This window comes from Salminus brasiliensis, chromosome 14 (genome assembly GCF_030463535.1).
Source record: "Salminus brasiliensis chromosome 14, fSalBra1.hap2, whole genome shotgun sequence".
Lineage (NCBI taxonomy): Eukaryota > Metazoa > Chordata > Actinopteri > Characiformes > Bryconidae > Salminus > Salminus brasiliensis.
In genome coordinates this window covers 702,360-723,138 of record NC_132891.1, presented here as the reverse complement: position 1 = coordinate 723,138, position 20,779 = coordinate 702,360, and the positions used below count along the sequence as shown (strand labels likewise).

Here is a 20,779-nt window from a genome sequence, read left to right as displayed (position 1 = left end):
AATAATACAGCAGTGCTCTTTCTCTCAGCACTGGCCTCACTGTAGCGTGCCGTCACTTGAACACTGGTCTGAACGTGGGAGTGGGCTTAAATCATTATTTCAGGAGGAAGCGTGATCTGAACATTGACACATTCAAACCCTGTTCTAACACAACCACAAACAGACCATGCTGATGAACATCTCATGGAAAGAAGCTTCTAGCCACAAGTACGAGAGGAGAAAAGGAGGAGGGGGAGGAGTGGAAGGAAAGGAGAAGAATAAAAACCTTGTTATATTCTAATGAGTCCTGGAGAACACAGGCCTGTTCTTCATGTCAGAGGCGACCGTTTGAAGTCTGGCTTCACAATGCCTGTTGTGGCACCATGATCTGCTCGATAAAGACGTCTCAGCCACAAAGGCTCATTTATTCCCCTGAACACAGGCCACTCTCTGCTGTGTGCTCAAATGTCAGGGGTTTCAGTCGATTGGCTGTGATAAAGCTGTCTGCTGCTGAATTAAAGCTGCTCTCTCACATTGGAATCATTTGCTTTGAGCTCCATTGTTCTCCTGGTTCCTCCCGCACTTTCCCTCTTTTATTCCGCAAGTTCTACAAGCATGACATCAGCGGCCCACCCAAGGAGCTCCGCCGTCGTTTTCTTTATTCTTCAGGAGTTCTCTCCTTCTCTTTCTTTGCGCTCCTCTCTTGTTCTGGTCTCCCCCACCGGACGGTCCAGTTTCCTCAAATTATCCCTATTCAACACTGATTTCAGAAGCACAGAATCTGCAATCTGCAGTCAAGGGTCTCCTACAGCACATCAGTGCTAATGGGGGCATGCTTTTTTTAGGTATTAGGTTAAAGTGATAATTATGCAAAAAAGTCTCAGGATGCCGTATGTCCAGAATTTGCTTCTTGGAAAAAAGGAACAAACGTATAAACAAAATTCAGGCTTCAAGATGTTCAACACCAGCTCCACTCAGTAGGAATTCAGGGGGATTGTATTGGGGCCGGTTCCCCCTGAAATGTAAGGGTTCACAGGATGACGTTTCCATTTCTGTTAAGTTCACAGCTGTTCCTTTCCTTTCAGAATGCTGCAGAATAACCAGTTGGAGAAGCTGGACAGTGCTGATGTGTGGGACCTTCCCAACCTGCTGTCCCTGTAAGTACCAGAACTTCCCTCAAACTCCAGTCATCATAATGTAGCAGGATCTAAATATACAAATGGGAACTTGATAACGCTCTCAGATTCCTCCAACATCACAGCAAAGAGAGTTTCTGTGCTTTCACAAACACTAGATCCTCAGATATGAAGCACACTCACTACAGAGATTACACACTGCAGAACACTGCGGTCATCACACTGTATATTATACAGCATTATATTATTATACTGAGCCCCAGGAGAGCTCGAGGGTGACAGTAGCAAGAAAATACGCCCTCAGATCAAGAGGAAGAAACCTTGAGAACCCATCCTCCTCTGATCAACACCAGATAGTAAAAACCCATCTTTGTGCACACACACACACACACACACACACACACACACACACACACTAGTGATTAGGGCTGTGAGAACACCTGAGTGCCTCGGGAGCAGTTGGGACGGGATGCCCCCCCCCCACCTCCACCGTACTTCCTGCCCATCTAGGAAATTAAATCAGTGACCTTGCAGTCCCAGGTCTTCTTTTCTTTGACTATTACACCATGCCTTTCCCCTGTATAACGTGCAGGAAGTGCAGGGTGGATTTATTAGCTGTATTAAGAGATGAGCCAGCGACTCAATGTGTGTGTCGTGAAGCACTGTGGGTGGAAATCAGCTGGACGGGCTCTTGTAAGGAGGGGCTGGTCCAGTTTGGGCTTTGTGGTCAGAGGCAGGGGTTTAAATCTGATGGGCAACTACAGGAAGCCAGTGAAGAGAATGCAATAGGAAGACCAGCCTGGAGCCTCTTTAGAGAGCAAGGGTCAAATTCTCCAGATGTCGTAGAGAAGAAATCTGCATGACCAAGTCAGGTTTGCAACAGAGTGGACAATGAGAACTGGTCATCCACGAGCACACCGAAGCTTTGTGAGGATCATGGTGAGGATCTGTAATTCCAGAGATGTACAGCAGCTCAGTCCTGTAGGTGATGGGCTGTCATTCTAACAGAGTGACAATATGGTGAAGTCAGACGGGCCAAAGCAGAAACATCACTGAGACCCATCTGGAAGCCATGAGTCTGCTGACCAGGCCGAAGGTAACCAAAGTGCAACCAGCACTGCCACACTCAATGATGTGTGAAGGAGGTCAATTTCCCTTCCCTTCCACTCCCCCTTTTCATTGTTCTGGGAATCATTCCTTTCCTAACTGACTCAGCCTTCACAACACCAATCCTCCAGCCTCAGAGCGGTCAGTGAGAGTGTCTACCTGTAATTAACTCTATATAACATTAGAATAAACCCACATAAACATAAAGTCAGTGGTCAGTTAATGTGTCTACCTGTAATTAACTCTATATAACATTAGAATAAACCCAAATAAACATAAAGTCAGTGGTCAGTTAATGTGTCTACCTGTAATTAACTCTATATAACATTAGAATAAACCCAAATAAACATAAAGTCAGTGGTCAGTTAATGTGTCTACCTGTAATTAACTCTATATAACATTAGAATAAACCCAAATAAACAGAAAGTCAGTGGTCAGTGAGAATGTCTACCTGTAATTAACTCTATATAACATTAGAATAAACCCACATAAACATAAAGTCAGTGGTCAGTGAGAGTGTCTACCTGTAATTAACTCTATATAACATTAGAATAAACCCAAATAAACAAAGTCAGTGGTCAGTGAGAGTGTCTACCTGTAATTAACTCAATATAACATTAGAATAAACCCAAATAAACATAAAGTCAGTGGTCAGTGAGAGTGTCTACCTGTAATTAACTCTATATAACAATCGAATAAACCCAAATAAACATAAAGTCAGTGGTCAGTGAATGTGTCTACCTGTAATTAACTCTATATAACATTAGAATAAACCCAAATAAACAAAGTCAGTGGTCAGTGAGAGTGTCTACCTGTAATTAACTCTATATAACAATCGAATAAACCCAAATAAACATAAAGTGGTCAGTGAGAGTGTCTACCTGTAATTAACTCTATATAACATTAGAATAAACCCAAATAAACATAAAGTCAGTGATCAGTGAGAGTGTCTCCCTGTAATTAACTCTATATAACATTAGAATAAACCCTAATAAACATAAAGTCAGTGGTCAGCGAGAGTGTCTACCTGTAATTAACTCTATATAACATTAGAATAAACCCAAATAAACAGTCAGTGGTCTAAACGTGCTGTCGGTCGATTGGTAGGTTAGAAGAACTCAGAGGAGCTCAGGTTCAGGTGCTGACCCTTTCTGTTGTCTCCAGACACTGTATGGATTGGTTCAGGTGTTGGAGGGGAACTGGGAACCCTGGCTTTCCTCCAGCAGAGCATTGGGAATGATTTCATAAGTGTATCTGCAGCGAATCTGTTTTATCTAATAGTAAACTCTGATGTGTAACAGTGGTGAAGGCAGGCTTTAGTTCCTCCTGCTCAGTAAAACAGTCCAAACCTCCAGAGCCCACCTTGAATTCGTCCATGTAAATATCCGATCGCTCATTTCCTTCCACCTTTCTGAGGATGTTTTCATTACAGTCATGGCGTAGACTTTTAATTCCTTTACCACCAACAGTGATTTTTCCGTATGGACGACATGCCTGCCGTCCAGAGGAGCTTCCAGACCTGCAGCAGAGCAGCACTGGCACACAGCCAACTCTCTCTCTCTCTCACACACACACACACACACACACACACACACACAGAAGAAGGTGGAAGGCAGCTGATAGTCTGCAAACATGTAGTTCGGGCTGAAGGCTGGTGGGCGGAGGCTGGGCGGTTGGTGTGGTGGGTATGAATGAAGGAGTGTATGAGTCGGAGAGTGAGTGTGAGTGAGGAAGTGAGTGAGAGTAGGTGAGAGGGGGTGAGAGAAAGCTGGGGAGTGAATGTGAGTGAAGGTCTGGGTGTGAGGTGGGGGTGTAGTGTGTAAATCACTCCCTCACAGTATTACTGTAGCTCTGCACCCGCAAACGCTCACTCCAGTGAGGGAGAGGAGCTATACACACAGTTACACACACAGCTATACAGTCGTACAGTCGCTCACTACTGTGCTAAACGTTGTGTGTGTGTGTGTGTGTTTTGTTGCTTTGTGTTCAGCCGGCTGGACGCTAACCTGATAGTTGAGGTTCCTGCCCAGACGTTTTCCAGGATGCGGTCACTGCGACACCTGTGGCTGGATGATAATGCGCTGACGGAGGTCCCGGTCAGCGCGCTCAGCGAGCTCTCGGCCCTGCAGGCCATGACCCTTGCCCTCAACCGCATCACACACATCCCTGACCATGCCTTCAGGAACCTCACCAACCTCGTCGTCCTGTACGTACACCTGACCTTACACACCCAACTTTTACATACCTGACCATACACACCAGTAAAAACACACCTGACCTTACACACCTACCTTTACACACCAGTAAAAACACACCTGACCTTACACACCTGACCATACACACCAGACCTTACACACCTGACCATACACACCAGTAAAAACACACCTGACCTTACACACCTGACCATACACTCCAGTAAAACACACCTACCTTTACACACCTGACCATACACACCAGTAAAAACACACCTGACCTTACACACCTACCTTTACACACCTGACCATACACTCCAGTAAAAACACACCTGACCTTACACACCTGACCATACACACCAGTAAAAACACACCTGACCTTACACACCTGACCATACACACCAGTAAAAACACACCTGACCTTACACACCTGACCATACACACCAGTAAAAACACACCTGACCTTACACACCTGACCATACACTCCAGTAAAACACACCTGCCTTTACACACCTGACCATATACACCAGTAAAAACACACCTGACCTTACACACCTGACCATACACTCCAGTAAAAACACACCTGACCATACTCACCTGACCATACACACCAGTAAAAACACACCTGACCTTACACACCTGACCATACACTCCAGTAAAACACACCTGCCTTTACACACCTGACCATATACACCAGTAAAAACACACCTGACCTTACACACCTGACCATACACTCCAGTAAAAACACACCTGACCATACTCACCTGACCATACACACCAGTAAAAACACACCTGACCATACACTCCAGTAAAAACACACCTGACCATACTCACCTGACCATACACACCAGTAAAAACACACCTGTCTTTACACACTTGACCATACACACCAGTAAAAACACACCTGACCATACTCACCTGACCATACACACCTAACCATACACACCAGTAAAAACACACCTGACCTTACACACCTGACCATACACTCCAGTAAAAACACACCTGACCTTACACACCTGACCATACACTCCAGTAAAAACACACCTGACCATACTCACCTGACCATACACACCAGTAAAAACACACCTGTCTTTACACACTTGACCATACACACCAGTAAAAACACACCTGACCATACTCACCTGACCATACACACCTAACCATACACACCAGTAAAAACACACCTGACCTTACACACCTGACCATACACTCCAGTAAAACACACCTGCCTTTACACACCTGACCATATACACCAGTAAAAACACACCTGACCTTACACACCTGACCATACACTCCAGTAAAAACACACCTGACCATACTCACCTGACCATACACACCAGTAAAAACACACCTGACCATACACTCCAGTAAAAACACACCTGACCATACTCACCTGACCATACACACCAGTAAAAACACACCTGTCTTTACACACTTGACCATACACACCAGTAAAAACACACCTGACCATACTCACCTGACCATACACACCTAACCATACACACCAGTAAAAACACACCTGACCTTACACACCTGACCATACACTCCAGTAAAAACACACCTGACCTTACACACCTGACCATACACTCCAGTAAAAACACACCTGACCATACTCACCTGACCATACACTCCAGTAAAAACACACCTGACCTTACACACCTGACCATACACTCCAGTAAAAACACACCTGACCATACTCACCTGACCATACACACCAGTAAAAACACACCTGTCTTTACACACTTGACCATACACACCAGTAAAAACACACCTGACCATACTCACCTGACCATACTCACCTGACCATACTCACCTGACCATACACACCAGTAAAAACACACCTGACCATACACACCTAACCATACACACCAGTAAAAACACACCTGACCATACACACCTGACCATACACACCTAACCATACACACCAGTAAAAACACACCTGACCTTACACACCTGACCATACACACCTAACCATACAAACCAGTAAAAACACACCTGCCTTTACACAACTGATCTTACACACCTGACTTCACAAACTGGTAAAAACACACCTGTGATTACATGCTCGCACTTACACACCTGCTCTTACACACCTGCCATTACACACACACCCTTACACACCTACCTTTAAACACCAGCTCTTACACACATGCCTGTACACATCTGCTCTTACACACCTGCTCTTACACACCTGGCTTCTTCTTATAACTCTGGGATGAGAGTGTACCTGCTGTTCTGTTTCAGGTGGAACTGGGTTCTGTAAGGTTCTATCATTTATTTGTTTGTAAATGAGTGTTTTTGTGTTCAGGCATCTTCATAATAACCAAATCCAAACTCTGGGGCAGAACAGCTTTGAGGGGCTGCGCAGTCTGGAGACTCTGTAAGTGTACCGATTGATGATTATAAGATAAAAGCACTTCCTGTTTCCTCTGTCTGCGTTTTGCTCTGTAATCTTTGTACCGCAGCGCTGCGTACCGCCCTAATAAAACCATGATCAATCAATAGAGACTCGGCCTTGACGGGGGGGCGTGGAGGGTAAACAGAGGATCTGATACTGTAATAATTTACCTGCTGAAGGAATGAGTGTAAATGACGGTCCTGGTTTAGCGGTAAACACACACACACCTGTCATTAGCCTAGCTTAAATCAAAGAGCCACTCTCAGTCTCTGTAATGTAAACAGTCAGAGTGACCCTGGGTGACCTCTACTACGGTCAGGTTCCCACCGTAAAACACTTTCATCTTTTAGGGTCTGAAGAAGAGAACCACAGAAAACGACTGCAGCAGAACCAGGCACTAGTTTAGGGTAAAATAAGCTGAGCTAACGCAGATCAGATCAATCAGACCGATCTTTTATCAGATCATTTTTACAGGCGTTTGTTTTACAGAAGATAAAAATATGACCTGTAAACTCTACATTAGCTTAAACGAGGACGCACAGTGTCACTGATACTAAGCACCAGAAGTTATTTAAACACTAACAGCGCCCCCTATGACTGAGTGAGTTACAAGCCATGTCCATGAAGTGCTTAGCATCGAAAAAAGGCGGGAAAATGACACTCTGAGGTTTAATCCACATATCAGATTTAATCTACAACTTTTTAGATTTAGTCACACATTGGTTTTAACTTTAAATGAATGGTTAATTCTAAAGTAACGACAGAAAATCTGATATAAGTTTATACACCCCACCTCATCCCACCACCTTAACTCCCAATCCCAATCAAAAGTACTGGATGGAGCTCCTCCACCCTCATTCCAGAGAACACAGTTCCTCCACTGCTCCACAGCTCCTCAATGCTGGGGGGCTTTATACCCCTCTAGCCCACGCCTGGCATTATTAGGCAGCATGGAGCCAATAGGGTCATGATGTTGATCTGCTCCAGAGAGTCCTATTCTATTGGCAGTACTTCTTCTCTACAGGGACTAGACAAGCTGTGTGTGCATTTGCACATCTGTGTCAGCAATGTGTGCAGCTTACAGTAGCTGAATGTATTCATTAGAAGGGGTGTCCACAAACATTTGGACATACAGCAAACGTACCACACACACACACACCACCAGACCACCAGAAAAGACCTCACAAGTCGTTTTCACACATTTTAGTGTAATAAATTTGGTTACTTTGATTTGCTTACAAGTATAGAAATACACACACACACACACACACACACACACGGCGGGTGTTTTCTCTGTGTGGCCGTTCGCCAAGTCTGCTCTCCAAAATCACTTCAAACCCCTGGAGCGCTGCCAGCAGTCTTTTCTCTTAAAGAAGAGGTAAAAACATAAAGGTTTAAACTGCAGTAAAGCTGCTGAACGCTGCAGATCAGCCGCGTAATTACAGCACCTTCAGCACCTCAGCGCTCAGGACTGCTACAGCAGGCTTCAGGCCTCACGACTAAGCTCTGTTTACCCTCCTCTCGCTCTAAACAGCTTTACAACAGCAAACACCAGACTATCTGAAAACAGGCTGGAGAACGTCTCCGGCTCCGGGTTCTGCTACGGCAGTTCCCTGGTAATCGCTCACTGAAGACCTGCTGCTGGAAGCGGAGATGAGGAAGACGCCTCCATGTCCAACTAAAACAGTGCAGGAGAGACAGCACCTGCACTTTACAGAACCGACTCTTAGCAACCGGCCCTGTTTTCCTTCCATCTCGTTTTTTGGACAGAGCTTTCCTAGAAGGCTAATGAAATGCAAAGAACTAAAATAACGCGCGAGTGAGGTCGGTCACGTCATGTGGAGTTAAGAACAGCTGTCTCCCTCTCCCAGGAGAACCCGCTGTAGAGCCGGCAAGGTCACGCCGAAGGCTTTCCGCAGCCCGATCACACTCGCCGCTCTCCAGCTGTTTGCTTATGTTACGGACGCGGACGCGGAGTATGAAAGATCAGATTAGAGTGTCAAAACATTGCCGTGGACGGTGTGGATACTGAGGCAGTGAGGCTTTGAGGCACAGAGTCACCGAGGCACTGATGTTTTTTAACGAACAGTTAATGACTGAGACATGGTGGAGCTGCTGACGGAGAAAAAGAGGATGTCAAAAAAAAGCAAATCAGTCATTTGGGCTGACGACACCAGTACATCGACCACCGGACCTACAGTGCCCTTCAGGAACCGAGTACACTGACCACCAGACCAACTGTGTCCTTCAGAAGCCGAGTATATCAACCACCGGACCAACTGTGTCCTTCAGGAGCCGAGTACATCGACCACCGGACCTACAGTGCCCTTTAAAAGCCCAGTCCATCGACCACCGGACCTACAGTGCCCTTTAAAAGCCCAGTCCATCGACCACCGGACCTACAGTGCCCTTCAGGAACCGAGTACATCGACCACCGGACCTGCAGTGCTCTTTAGGAACCAAGCACCACCGGACCTACAGTGTTCTTAAAAATCAACTGGAGCTGTTGTCCTTTTTTGAACTAAACAAGCACTGGAACTGCACGGTCCATCCTTCCTCTGCTGTCTTGTTCATCTCTCTCCCTCTCTCTCTCTCTCTGCAGGGAGCTGAACTTTAACGCCCTGCAGGAGTTTCCCGTGGCGATCCGCACGCTGGCCAAGCTCCAGGAGCTGTGAGTAACCCTCAGTAATCTTACCCAGCATGCATCTGTTCAAGGAGTCCCCACTATGAGCACCATCCGGCCTGTTAACCCTCAGCAACCTCGCTCAGAAACGCAGCGGTCAGATAATATCTCCGGCAGCCACAGCAGATGTTCAGTGAGAGGAGTGTAAGTCCTTCCGTCTCAAGTGTCCTGAAGCATTTCGGCTCAGAGCTCCGGCCCCCAACAGGTGCTCCTATACCATACCAAGCGTGTTTACATCAGCGGCTCCCCCGGACAAACGGACAGCACGTGTTTACTCCAGCCTCGCTCTGGGTCTGCACGGTCCAAGCGTTACACAACCAGCAGCTCGGTCAGATACAACAACTGCAGTTACGCAAAAGTGTGTTTAGCGTGGAAATTCATCTGCAGATGTTCCACAGAGTGAAGAAGAGAAATATCAGGTCTAATCAGTCTGTCAGAATGAGTGTGTGGATCATATGATCATTATAGAGTATTATAGAGCGCCCCCTACGCTTCCTGTAGTGTATTACAGTCTGTCAGAATGAGCGTGAGGATCATATGATCATTATAGAGCATTATAGCGCACCCCTACGCTTCCTGTAGTGTATTACAGTCTGTCAGAATGAGCGTGTGGATCATATGATCATTAAAGAGCATTATAGAGCGCCCCCTACGCTTCCTGTAGTGTATTACAGTCTGTCAGAATGAGCGTGTGGATCATATGATCATTAAAGAGCATTATAGAGCGCCCCCTACGCTTCCTGTAGTGTATTACAGTCTGTCAGAATGAGTGTGTGGATCATATGATCATTAAAGAGCATTATAGAGCGCCCCCTACGCTTCCTGTAGTGTATTACAGTCTGTCAGAATGAGCGTGTGGATCATATGATCATTAAAGAGCATTATAGAGCGCCCCCTACGCTTCCTGTAGTCTATTACAGTCTGTCAGAATGAGCGTGTGGATCATATGATCATTATAGAGCATTATAGAGCGCCCCCTACACTTCCTGTAGTGTATTACAGTCTGTCAGAATGAGCGTGTGGATCATATGATCATTAAAGAGCATTATAGAGCGCCCCCTACGCTTCCTGTAGTCTATTACAGTCTGTCAGAATGAGCGTGTGGATCATATGATCATTATAGAGCATTATAGAGCGCCCCCTACGCTTCCTGTAGTGTATTACAGTCTGTCAGAATGAGCGTGTGGATCATATGATCATTATAGAGCATTATAGAGCGCCCCCTACGCTTCCTGTAGTCTATTACAGTCTGTCAGAATGAGCGTGTGGATCATATGATCATTATAGAGCATTATAGAGCGCCCCCTACGCTTCCTGTAGTGTATTACAGTCTGTCAGAATGAGTGTGTGGATCATATGAACATTATAGAGCATTATAGAGCGCCCCCTACGCTTCCTGTAGTGTATTACAGTCTGTCAGAATGAGCGTGTGGATCATATGATCATTATAGAGCATTATAGAGCGCCCCCTACGCTTCCTGTAGTGTATTACAGTCTGTCAGAATGAGCGTGTGGATCATATGATCATTATAGAGCATTGTCAGAATGTCTGATTTTATTGGCTAATCACTGCAGATCTAAATTTCTCCCTGAAACTGTGAAGGTGTATTACAGCTCACAGACCAAAGCACTCACTGTAATGTCAGGTGTACGGTGTGTTTGTGTCTGACGTGTGTTTTCTGTTATTTTTATCAGCGGTTTCCACAACAACAATATCAGAGTCATTCCTGAGAGAGCGTTCGTGGGGAACCCACTGCTGCAGACCATGTGAGCATTTCACACACACACACACACACACACACACTCACACACACACACACACACACACACTCACACACACACACACACACACACACACACACACACACACACATACACACACACATACACACACACTCACACACACACTCACACACACACTCACACACACACACACACTCACTCACACACACACTCACACACACACACTCACACACACACACACTCGCTAATCCTGTGTGAGTAGCTGGAATGTGTTTGCGTGTTGGCCAAATCTGTCCCGAGAGAGTGATAGACTTCATTATCTCACAGCACAGTTCTGCTCTGACCTCCGAACTCCAGACCTGTGAGTACAGGGTGAAGAACAGCTCTGTGTTTCCATCAGTCCTTTAGAAGGAGCTGCTGGAGCAACCGGAACCGGATGAAATTAGGGTTCAGTTTTAGGAAGCTGCTCCTGTTTTTAGCTTTTGGTTTAAGACTTTGTAAATGCTGTAACGCCTCGATCATCATCATTATAACTAACCAACAGAAAAGAAAGATTTCATTCCCTAGCCCACCAAACTCCTACCCCACCAGTCAATCACATGACCCGCACCCAATCAAACTACCAGCCCATCACGCTACCAGTCAATCAAATTACCAGCCAACCACACGACCCGCACCCAATCAAACTACCGGACAATTACATGACCCGCACCCAATGAAACTACCGGACAATTACATGACCCGCACCCAATCAAACTACCGGACAATTACATGACCCGCACCCAATCAAACTACCAGCCCATCACGCTACCAGCCAATCACACGACCCACACCCAATTAAACTACCAGCCAATCACACGACCCACACCCAATCAAACTACCAGCCAATCACACAAACCACACCCAATCAAACTACCAGCCCATCACACTACCAGCCAATCACATGACCCACACCCAATCAAACTACCAGCCAATCACACTACCAGCCAATCACACGACCCACACCCAATCAAACTACCAGCCAATCACACTACCAGCCAATCACACGACCCACACCCAATCAAACTACCAGCCAATCACACTATCAGCCAATCACACTACCAGCCAATCACACGACCCACACCCAATTAAACTACCAGCCCATCACACGACCCACACCCAATCAAACCACACCCAATCCAACTACCAGTCAATTAACTACCAGCAAATCACACGACCCACACCCAATTAAACTACCAGCCAAGCACACAACCCGCACCCAATCAAACTACCAGCCCATCACACTACCAGCCAATCACACGACCCACACCCAATTAAACTACCAGGCAATCACACGACCCAGTCACACGACCCAGTCAAACTACCAGCCAATCACACTACCAGCCAATCACACGACCCACACCCAATTAAACTACCAGCCCATCACACGACCCACACCCAATCAAACCACACCCAATCCAACTACCAGTCAATTAACTACCAGCAAATCAAACGACCCACACCCAATTAAACTACCAACCAATCACACGACCCACACCCAATCAAACTACCAGCCAATCACACTCCAGCCAATCACACGACCCACACCCAGTCAAACTACCAGCCAATCACACTACCAGCCAATCACACGACCCACACCCAATTAAACTACCAGCCCATCAGACGACCCACACCCAATCCAACTACCAGTCAATTAACTACCAGCAAATCACACGACCCACACCCAATTAAACTACCAGCCAATCACACGACCCACACCCAATCAAACTACCAGCCCATCACACTACCAGCCAATCACACGACCCACACCCAATTAAACTACCAGCCAATCACACTACCAGCCAATCACACGACCCACACCCAATTAAACTACCAGCCAATCACACTACCAGCCAATCACACGACCCACACCCAATTAAACTACCAGCCAATCACACTACCAGCCAATCACACGACCCACACCCAGTCAAACTACCAGCCAATCACACGACCCACACCCAATTAAACTACCAGCCAATCACACGACCCACACCCAATCAAACTACCAGCCCATCACACTACCAGCCAATCACACTACCAGCCAATCACACGACCCACACCCAATTAAACTACCAGCCAATCACACTACCAGCCAATCACACGACCCACACCCAGTCAAACTACCAGCCAATCACACAACCCACACCCAATTAAACTGCCAGTCAGTAAATCTACCTTCGCTGGTGCTCTGTGGTTACAGCTCCGGGCTGTTGATGACAGGGTTGTGGGTTCGATACCCGGCTCGGCAAGCTGTGACTGTGAGGCCCTTCCCCCTCTCTGCTCCCCAGGCGCTGGAGTTGGCTAACTGCCCCTAGTTCACTAGTGTGTGTGTGTGTGTGTGTTCACTACCACAGATGGGCCCATTTCACAGTGACAGACACATACACATACTTTACCTTAACCAGCCAATTAAACTACAAACCCAACCAAATTACCAGCCAACAGACCGACCAGCCCACCAATCTACCAGTTCAACCAACAGACAAAAGCTGCAGCACAGGCAGACCTTCAGGATCCAGTCAGTGTGAATATGAGATCTACTCACATGTTTTAGAGAGGTGATGAACACAGTCCGGCTTCGGGACGCAGCGATCCCCAAAAGAGAGAAACCAGCCCAACTCACCTTCAGTAGCTCCTCTTTCCCTGAGGAACCTGTGAGGCCAAACCTTACGTTCTCCCAGACGAACGACCCCAGGTCATGCTCAGTGTAGAAAGCTCCCAAACTCAGCTATTAGTTTCTCCACCAATCACCTGCTGTCCTCTCTCTCTCTCTCTCTCTCTCTCTCTGTCTCTCTCTGTCTCTCTCTCTCTCTCTCTCTCTCTCTCTCCCTCTGTCTCTCTCTCTCTCTCTGTCTCTCTCTCTCTCTCTCTCTCTGTCTCTCTCTCTCTCTCCCTCTCTCTGTCTCTCTCTCTCTCTCTGTCTCTCTCCCTTTGTCTCTCTCTCTCTCTCTCTCTGTCTCTCTCTCTCTCTCTCTCTCTCTCTCTGTCTCTCTCCCTCTGTCTCTCTCTCTCTCTCTCTCTCTCTCTCTCTCTCTATTCCCTCCAAAAACAGGATGTCAAAATAAAATCCCTTCACTTCAAACAACACAAATTCAGTTTATAGATTTGATGTCAAAATCATACAAATCAGTTTTTTTACACAGTGTTCCACACCTTAGTAAACGTTCTAGATAACAGTGGGCCACATAAGAGACTATTAGGCTACATTCACAGCCCAGGTAAAGCTCACCTGCCGTGTAAACACAGTCCTAGAGAACACTGAACACCTCCACATGCTAATTGGTGTACTTCAACCTCCATTGATTGTTAGCTGCATTAGCCTTGTAGCTCCAGGGCTGATTGGTCAAACAGGTCATCAGCTGACGACGTGCCTTTTTGTCAAAATGGCGTTCTGGACCTCAGACCACTAAACCCATCAGAACCCATCAGAGTCCAGAACCTGTGACATCAAAGCAGACCCATCTTCTCTCCACCTCTCTCTCCAGTCATTTCTACGAGAACCCAATCCAGTTCGTTGGAAGATCGGCTTTCCAGTTCCTGCCAAAGTTACACACACTGTAAGTACAACTGTCAGACTCCCTCAGATACACGGGAACATTGCTGTGAGGATTTGGTTGCATTTAGTGACAAGAGCGTTAGTAAGGTCAGGATGTTGGATGATTACCACCCCCCTCATCCCCTCTTCCCCTCATCATCCCAAAAGTATGGAAGGAAACTGGGTGAACTAATTACTTACAGCGCCACCCTGAGGCTGAGTAATGCTGTTCAGCTGGAGCTGAACTTTGTCTTGAAAGTGTCACTGCTCCCACACCCCCAGGACCCTCAGACCCCAGTCCTTTTCAAACACCCTCTCAAACATGTACTCCATCTTTTAAAATATCTACTCCATCTTCTCAAACATCTTCTCCATCTCCTCAAACATCTACTCCATCTTCTCAAACATCTACTTCAACATCTACTCCATCTTCTCAAACATCTACTTCAACATCTACTCCATCTTCTCAAACATCTACTCCAACATCTACTCCATCTTTATAAACATCTACTCCAACATTACTCCATCTACTCCAACATCTACTCCATCTTCTCAAACATCTACTCCAACATCTACTCTATTTTCTCAAACATCTACTCCAAAATTACTTGATCTACTCCAACATCTACTCCATCTTCTCAAACATCTACTCCACCTTTATAAACATCTACTCCAACATTACTCCATCTTCTTACACATCTACTCTATCTTCTCAAACATCTACTCCAACATCTACTCCATCTTCTCAAACATCTACTCCAACATCTACTCCATCTACTCCAACATCTACTCCATCTTCTCAAACATCTTCTCCAACATCTGCCTACATCTGAGAAACTTTACTGTTAGCATATTTAAACACACAGTTTTCTGTTCTTCACTTTCAGAATTATAGATATTAATGATCTGAAGAGAGTGAAGTGATGGATGTAGTGAAATGTGAAATCAGCTGAATATTAATAAAGAGTTTTTAACCTCCAGTTCTCTAAATGGGGCGACTGAAATTCGGGAATTCCCGGACCTGAAAGGAACCACCAGCCTGCAGGTCCTGTAAGTATAAACCCAAACAGCAGGAAGAGCACAGAGACGTACACTACAGTACGAGCACAGAGAGAGTATGGTAAGTGTGTGTGTGTGTGTGTGTGTGTGTGTGAAAATTAAACAGAGAAACACACAGTGTGTAATTAAGGCCATCATTATTCTCATTAAAGCCTGATTGAGTAACACACACACACACACACACACACACACACTTACCGTAACTGGCTGATTGTCTGTGTTACTGAAAGTGCTGAACGGGGCCGGACGCTAAAATTAGAGCTGTTTACTGTCAGAAGCGTTAATTAGAGTTTCTGCTTCCAGATCCACACACACACACACACACACACACAGTCTAGTCCAGTAATTTCTGAGTTAACAAACAAAAAAACATTTGAACTTAAAAGATCAAAATCAGCAAAAGTACAGATTATTATTGTTATTGTACAGATTGTTGTTGTTGTTGTTGTTGTTGTTGTTTATTGGTAAATCTGTGTGTTTCTGCAGTACACTGACCGGAGCAGGTTTGTCCACTCTCCCAGATGATCTCTGCCAACAGTTGCCCAACCTCAGAGTACTGTACGTACCACACACACACACACACACACACACACACACACACACACACACACTACAGGTTTAAACAATAAACCATAATCTCCTTGCCCATGCCCCGCCCACAAATATTACACACACTTGTGCTTTCACACTCTGGCCACTTTATTAGAAACCTGACCTCTTTCAGACAATTACTGTAAAATGTGTGTGTGTGTGTGTGTGTGTGTGTGTGTGTGTGTGTGTTGTAGGGAGTTGTCCCACAATGTGATCAAGGAGTTGCCGAGTTTTCACCGCTGCTCCTCCCTGCAGGAGATGTGAGAGAAACCTTATTTATTTATTTATTTATTTATTTATTTATTTATTTATGAACCATCAAAGCTTTGTTCTTTTGTGTGTGTAAGTGTGAGTGTGTAAGTGTGTGAGTGTGTGAGTGTGTAAGTGTGTGTGTGTGTAAGTGTGTGTGTGTGTAAGTGTGTGAGTGTGTGTGTAAGTGTGTGTGTGTAAGTGTGTGAGTGTGTGTGTGTGAAGTAACAGTAGTGTTTGTTTTGCTGTGCTTTAGAGGACTACAGCACAACCTGATCAGACGGATCGATATGAACACGTTCCAGCAGCTCAGCGCTCTGAGATCACTGTGAGTTCCCCTCCACCCAAACACCAACTCTGAACATCGACACCTCCACCCAAACACCAACTCTGAACATCGACACCTCCACCCAAACACCAACTCTGAACATCGACACCTCCACCCAAACACCAACTCTGAACATCGACACCTCCACCCAAACATCACCACTAAACACCAGCCTCTCTAACCAAACATCACCACTGAACACCAACACCTCCACCTAACCACCAACAGCGCCACTCAAACACCACCAATTAACACCAGCTTCTCCATCCAAACACCAACTCTGAACACCAACACCTCCACCTAACCATCAACGGCGCTGCCCAAACACCAACTCCACTCAAACACCGCCAATTAACACCAGCTTCTCCAACCAAACACCAACACCTCCATCTAAACACCAACTCTGAACATCAACACCTCTATTTAAACACCAACTGAACATTGACACCTCCACCCAAACACCAACTCTAAACACCAGCCTCTCTAACCAAACATCACCACTGAACTCCAACACCTCCACCTAACCACCAACAGCGCCACTCAAACACCACCAATTAACACCAGCTTCTCCATCCAAACACCAACTCTGAACATCAACACCTCCATTTAAACACCAACTCTGAACATTGATACCTCCACCCAAAACACCAACTCTAAACACCAGCCTCTTTGACCAAACATCACCACTGAACACCAACACCTCCACCTAACCATCAACAGCGCTGCCCAAACACCAACTCCACTCAAACACCACCAATTAACACCAACTCCTCCACCCAAATACTGAACACCTGCACAGACTTGCGCTTCTCCACCCTCACATATATATGTTAAACTCTGGGACAGCATGAGGAGAATACTGGGTCACAGTGCAGGGTGTACTCTCAGCTCCTGAATCACTCATAGTGGAAACTGAATAAATAAACCTTACAGATCAGCCTGGACCTTCTGATGGTCACTGGACTGAAGACTGACCAATACTTCCCCCTAGTGGCCAACACACTTCACAGAAATGAGCAGGACACACACACACACACACACACACACACACACACTGGAGACGAGGTGTAAATAAACAGCCTGTCTGAGGTGACCCTCCTGCTGTCTGAGAGCTGAGGGCTGTGATCATCTCCGTGGAGTAGAGGGTGGAGCTGAGGTGTCTGCAGATGGAGACTGAGGAACAGGGCTTTTCTGTTTCAGGGATCTGAGCTGGAACCAGATTGAGATGATTCACCCCGACGCCTTCAGATCCCTGCAGTCGCTCGTTAAGCTGTGAGTCTCCCTCCTTTATTCACTCAGACAGTAAAGAGTTAAACTCCTGCAGCTCTGAGCTCAGGCTGACCGATGTACGGACCGGGGATCCCAATCTCCTCACCAGTACCGTCTCAATTACTCTACCTCAAACAGTTGATCTTTGTAGTGTAGCAGAACTTCATGCTGAATGGACCAGTAGAAATGCTTTTACACTGACGGCTTTTGAAAGGTTTTCCTCCTCTTGTAAAGCTGCTGTTCTGGAGATACGAGGATTGTTCTGACAGTGATAGTACACAATCTCTCTCTCTCCTCAGGGACCTGACTGAGAACCGGTTGAGCGTTCTGCCGCTGGTCGGGCTGATCAGTCTCACGCACCTCAAACTGAGAGGAAACACGGCTCTGTCCACCTCCTTCAGACACGAGGACTTCCCCAACATCAGGTCTACCAGCGGCCTCCCTTTACCATCTCTACATTCACTGACTCCCATCTCACTCTCACTACAGTGCAGCGTGCACTACAGTCTTACTGACCAGTTCAGCCCAGTTTACCCCAGTTCAACCCATTTACCCCAGTTCAGTTTCAGTTTACCCCAGTTTACACAAGTTCAGCCTCAGCTCAGTTCCAGTGTAGCCTCACTTTATCCCAGTTTAAACCCAGTTCTGCCCCAGTGTAGTTTAAGACAGTCCTACTTTACCCCAGTCTAGTCTATGATGAAAAGTTGAGGCGTAGCTTTATGTTAATGAGATGGGCGTGGCTTGTTTTCACACATACAGAGGTTTTTATTACATTAAAATCCTGTAGATCAGGTCAAATCCTGCTTCTGCACAACTATGATGAATAACAGCCTGGAAAAGCGAGAGGCCCTTTCCCAAATCTGCCGGGGAGTGTACATCCGGTTTTACTGACTCCCTTCAAAAACGCTTGTTCACACACACACACACACACACACACACACACACAGTGCAGGCTGTTCCAGCAGTGCAGTTTTTTAAGAAATTGGAATTGTCAGAAGTTCTTAAACTTCATGATCCAGGGAAACTGGAGCGATCCATGGCCCGAGGATCATTCCGTGCTTCGATACAACCGTATTATTTCCGTTAATTAATTATTGGGGTTAATCCGTTTGACACCCACTGCTTCTGCCAGGGCCGATGATTTGGAGGCCCCTGCTTGCGCCTGCACGTTCTAAAAATACAGAGATTGATATAAATATCTCCTTCACCCACAGCTTAAGGAGATGGAAAAGCTCCAGACACCAAGACTTTCTGGCTGGAACTGCCTGATTATCGCCTGGAGTGCTGCTGAGGTCGACACGAGAGGATCCACGTGTTGTTATTCTCAGAAACGGCTGATTAAAAAAAACACAAACATGTGGATCCAGTTGTGACCCAAATAAGTTGGCACCCAAAATAGAAGCGCACCCGCAAGTGTTCAGGGTTAAGAGTTTGCCTGGTGCTGCTCCTCAGCGCTGGGTTCAGGCCGACTCATGTCAAAGCTTGAGATGCAGCAGGTCGTTAGAATTGAATGCCAGCAGCTATAATGCTTTATTACTTGTTTAAGCAAGCAGAAGAAGGTTATGAATCACAGGTTCCTTTGGGCCGTGCTGAGGGTTCTCCTGTAAGACGATGACTTTGCATTTTGTGTTTACAAGCTGGTGGAGAACTGTGCCTGCTCCTGACTGTCCGCTGTTGTCCTGCAGGGTGATTGAGATGCCCCATGCCTATCAGTGCTGCGTGTTTGGAGTCTGCAGCGGCTACAGGACGTCCGGACCGTGGGAGGAACTGACGGGCAGTGAGGAGGACGAACTCCAGAGGAGAACGCTAGCCCTATTCCCCGTTCACACTGACTGTAAGCAGACAGCGTCCTTCAGCAGTCCATCCTCCAGATCAGCCACACCCCTGAACTGCTGTGATCCGATCATGACTATTAAAGTCAGCCCCAGTTCTGCACCAGTTTAGCCCCAGTTGGCACTCGGCTAGTCCACTTCAGCCCTGTTACTCACTGCTGCCCTCTAAAGGTGTTACTGCACCTGTTAGTGTTTACAGTTTTTGTTGTTGTTGTTTGTTTTTTGTTACTCTGCTTTATTTAGGGTGAGCAGTCATTCTCTTATCCTCTTTTTGGGATCTAAATAAGCGTCCAGTGGGGATTTCATACTCATTTCACACGAGTGTTTATTTCTACTAATAACTATAGGAAACTTGGACAGAGCAACGTATCTCAGAAGTGAAGCAGCCACAGTGTGGTCTAGCACCTCCACTGCTGGCTGGTTGCAGTATCTTGTGTAGCTCCGCCCATCCCCATATGTTTCAATGACAAAACTCCACCCATTTTCCATCTCATCTTCCTCCCCTAAACTGTCTCTCCATCTCCAGTGTCTCCTAATTCCAGCAGTTAGTCTCCCTGTGCTGATATTTTCCTCCAGAAATCAGTTTTAACCCTTACTCTGTTGTAAGAAGGCGGGGCTAACCTTAGGAAAGCAATGATT

At 46.2% G+C, this 20,779-nt stretch overlaps 1 protein-coding gene across 1 annotated transcript in view; it reads left to right on the top strand.

Moving 5' to 3' along the window:
• lgr6 (leucine-rich repeat containing G protein-coupled receptor 6) overlaps positions 1-20,779 on the top strand; it is a 63,600-nt gene that overhangs the window by 38,564 nt on the left and 4,257 nt on the right. The window contains exons 4-16 of the mRNA XM_072696569.1: positions 1,065-1,136; positions 4,213-4,428; positions 6,723-6,794; positions 9,415-9,483; positions 11,191-11,262; positions 14,763-14,834; positions 15,794-15,862; positions 16,358-16,429; positions 16,657-16,722; positions 16,968-17,039; positions 18,240-18,311; positions 18,608-18,733; positions 19,994-20,142. Of these exons, the coding sequence (XP_072552670.1) occupies positions 1,065-1,136; positions 4,213-4,428; positions 6,723-6,794; positions 9,415-9,483; positions 11,191-11,262; positions 14,763-14,834; positions 15,794-15,862; positions 16,358-16,429; positions 16,657-16,722; positions 16,968-17,039; positions 18,240-18,311; positions 18,608-18,733; positions 19,994-20,142 (1,199 nt within the window). The remainder of the gene's footprint in view (positions 1-1,064; positions 1,137-4,212; positions 4,429-6,722; positions 6,795-9,414; positions 9,484-11,190; positions 11,263-14,762; positions 14,835-15,793; positions 15,863-16,357; positions 16,430-16,656; positions 16,723-16,967; positions 17,040-18,239; positions 18,312-18,607; positions 18,734-19,993; positions 20,143-20,779) is intronic.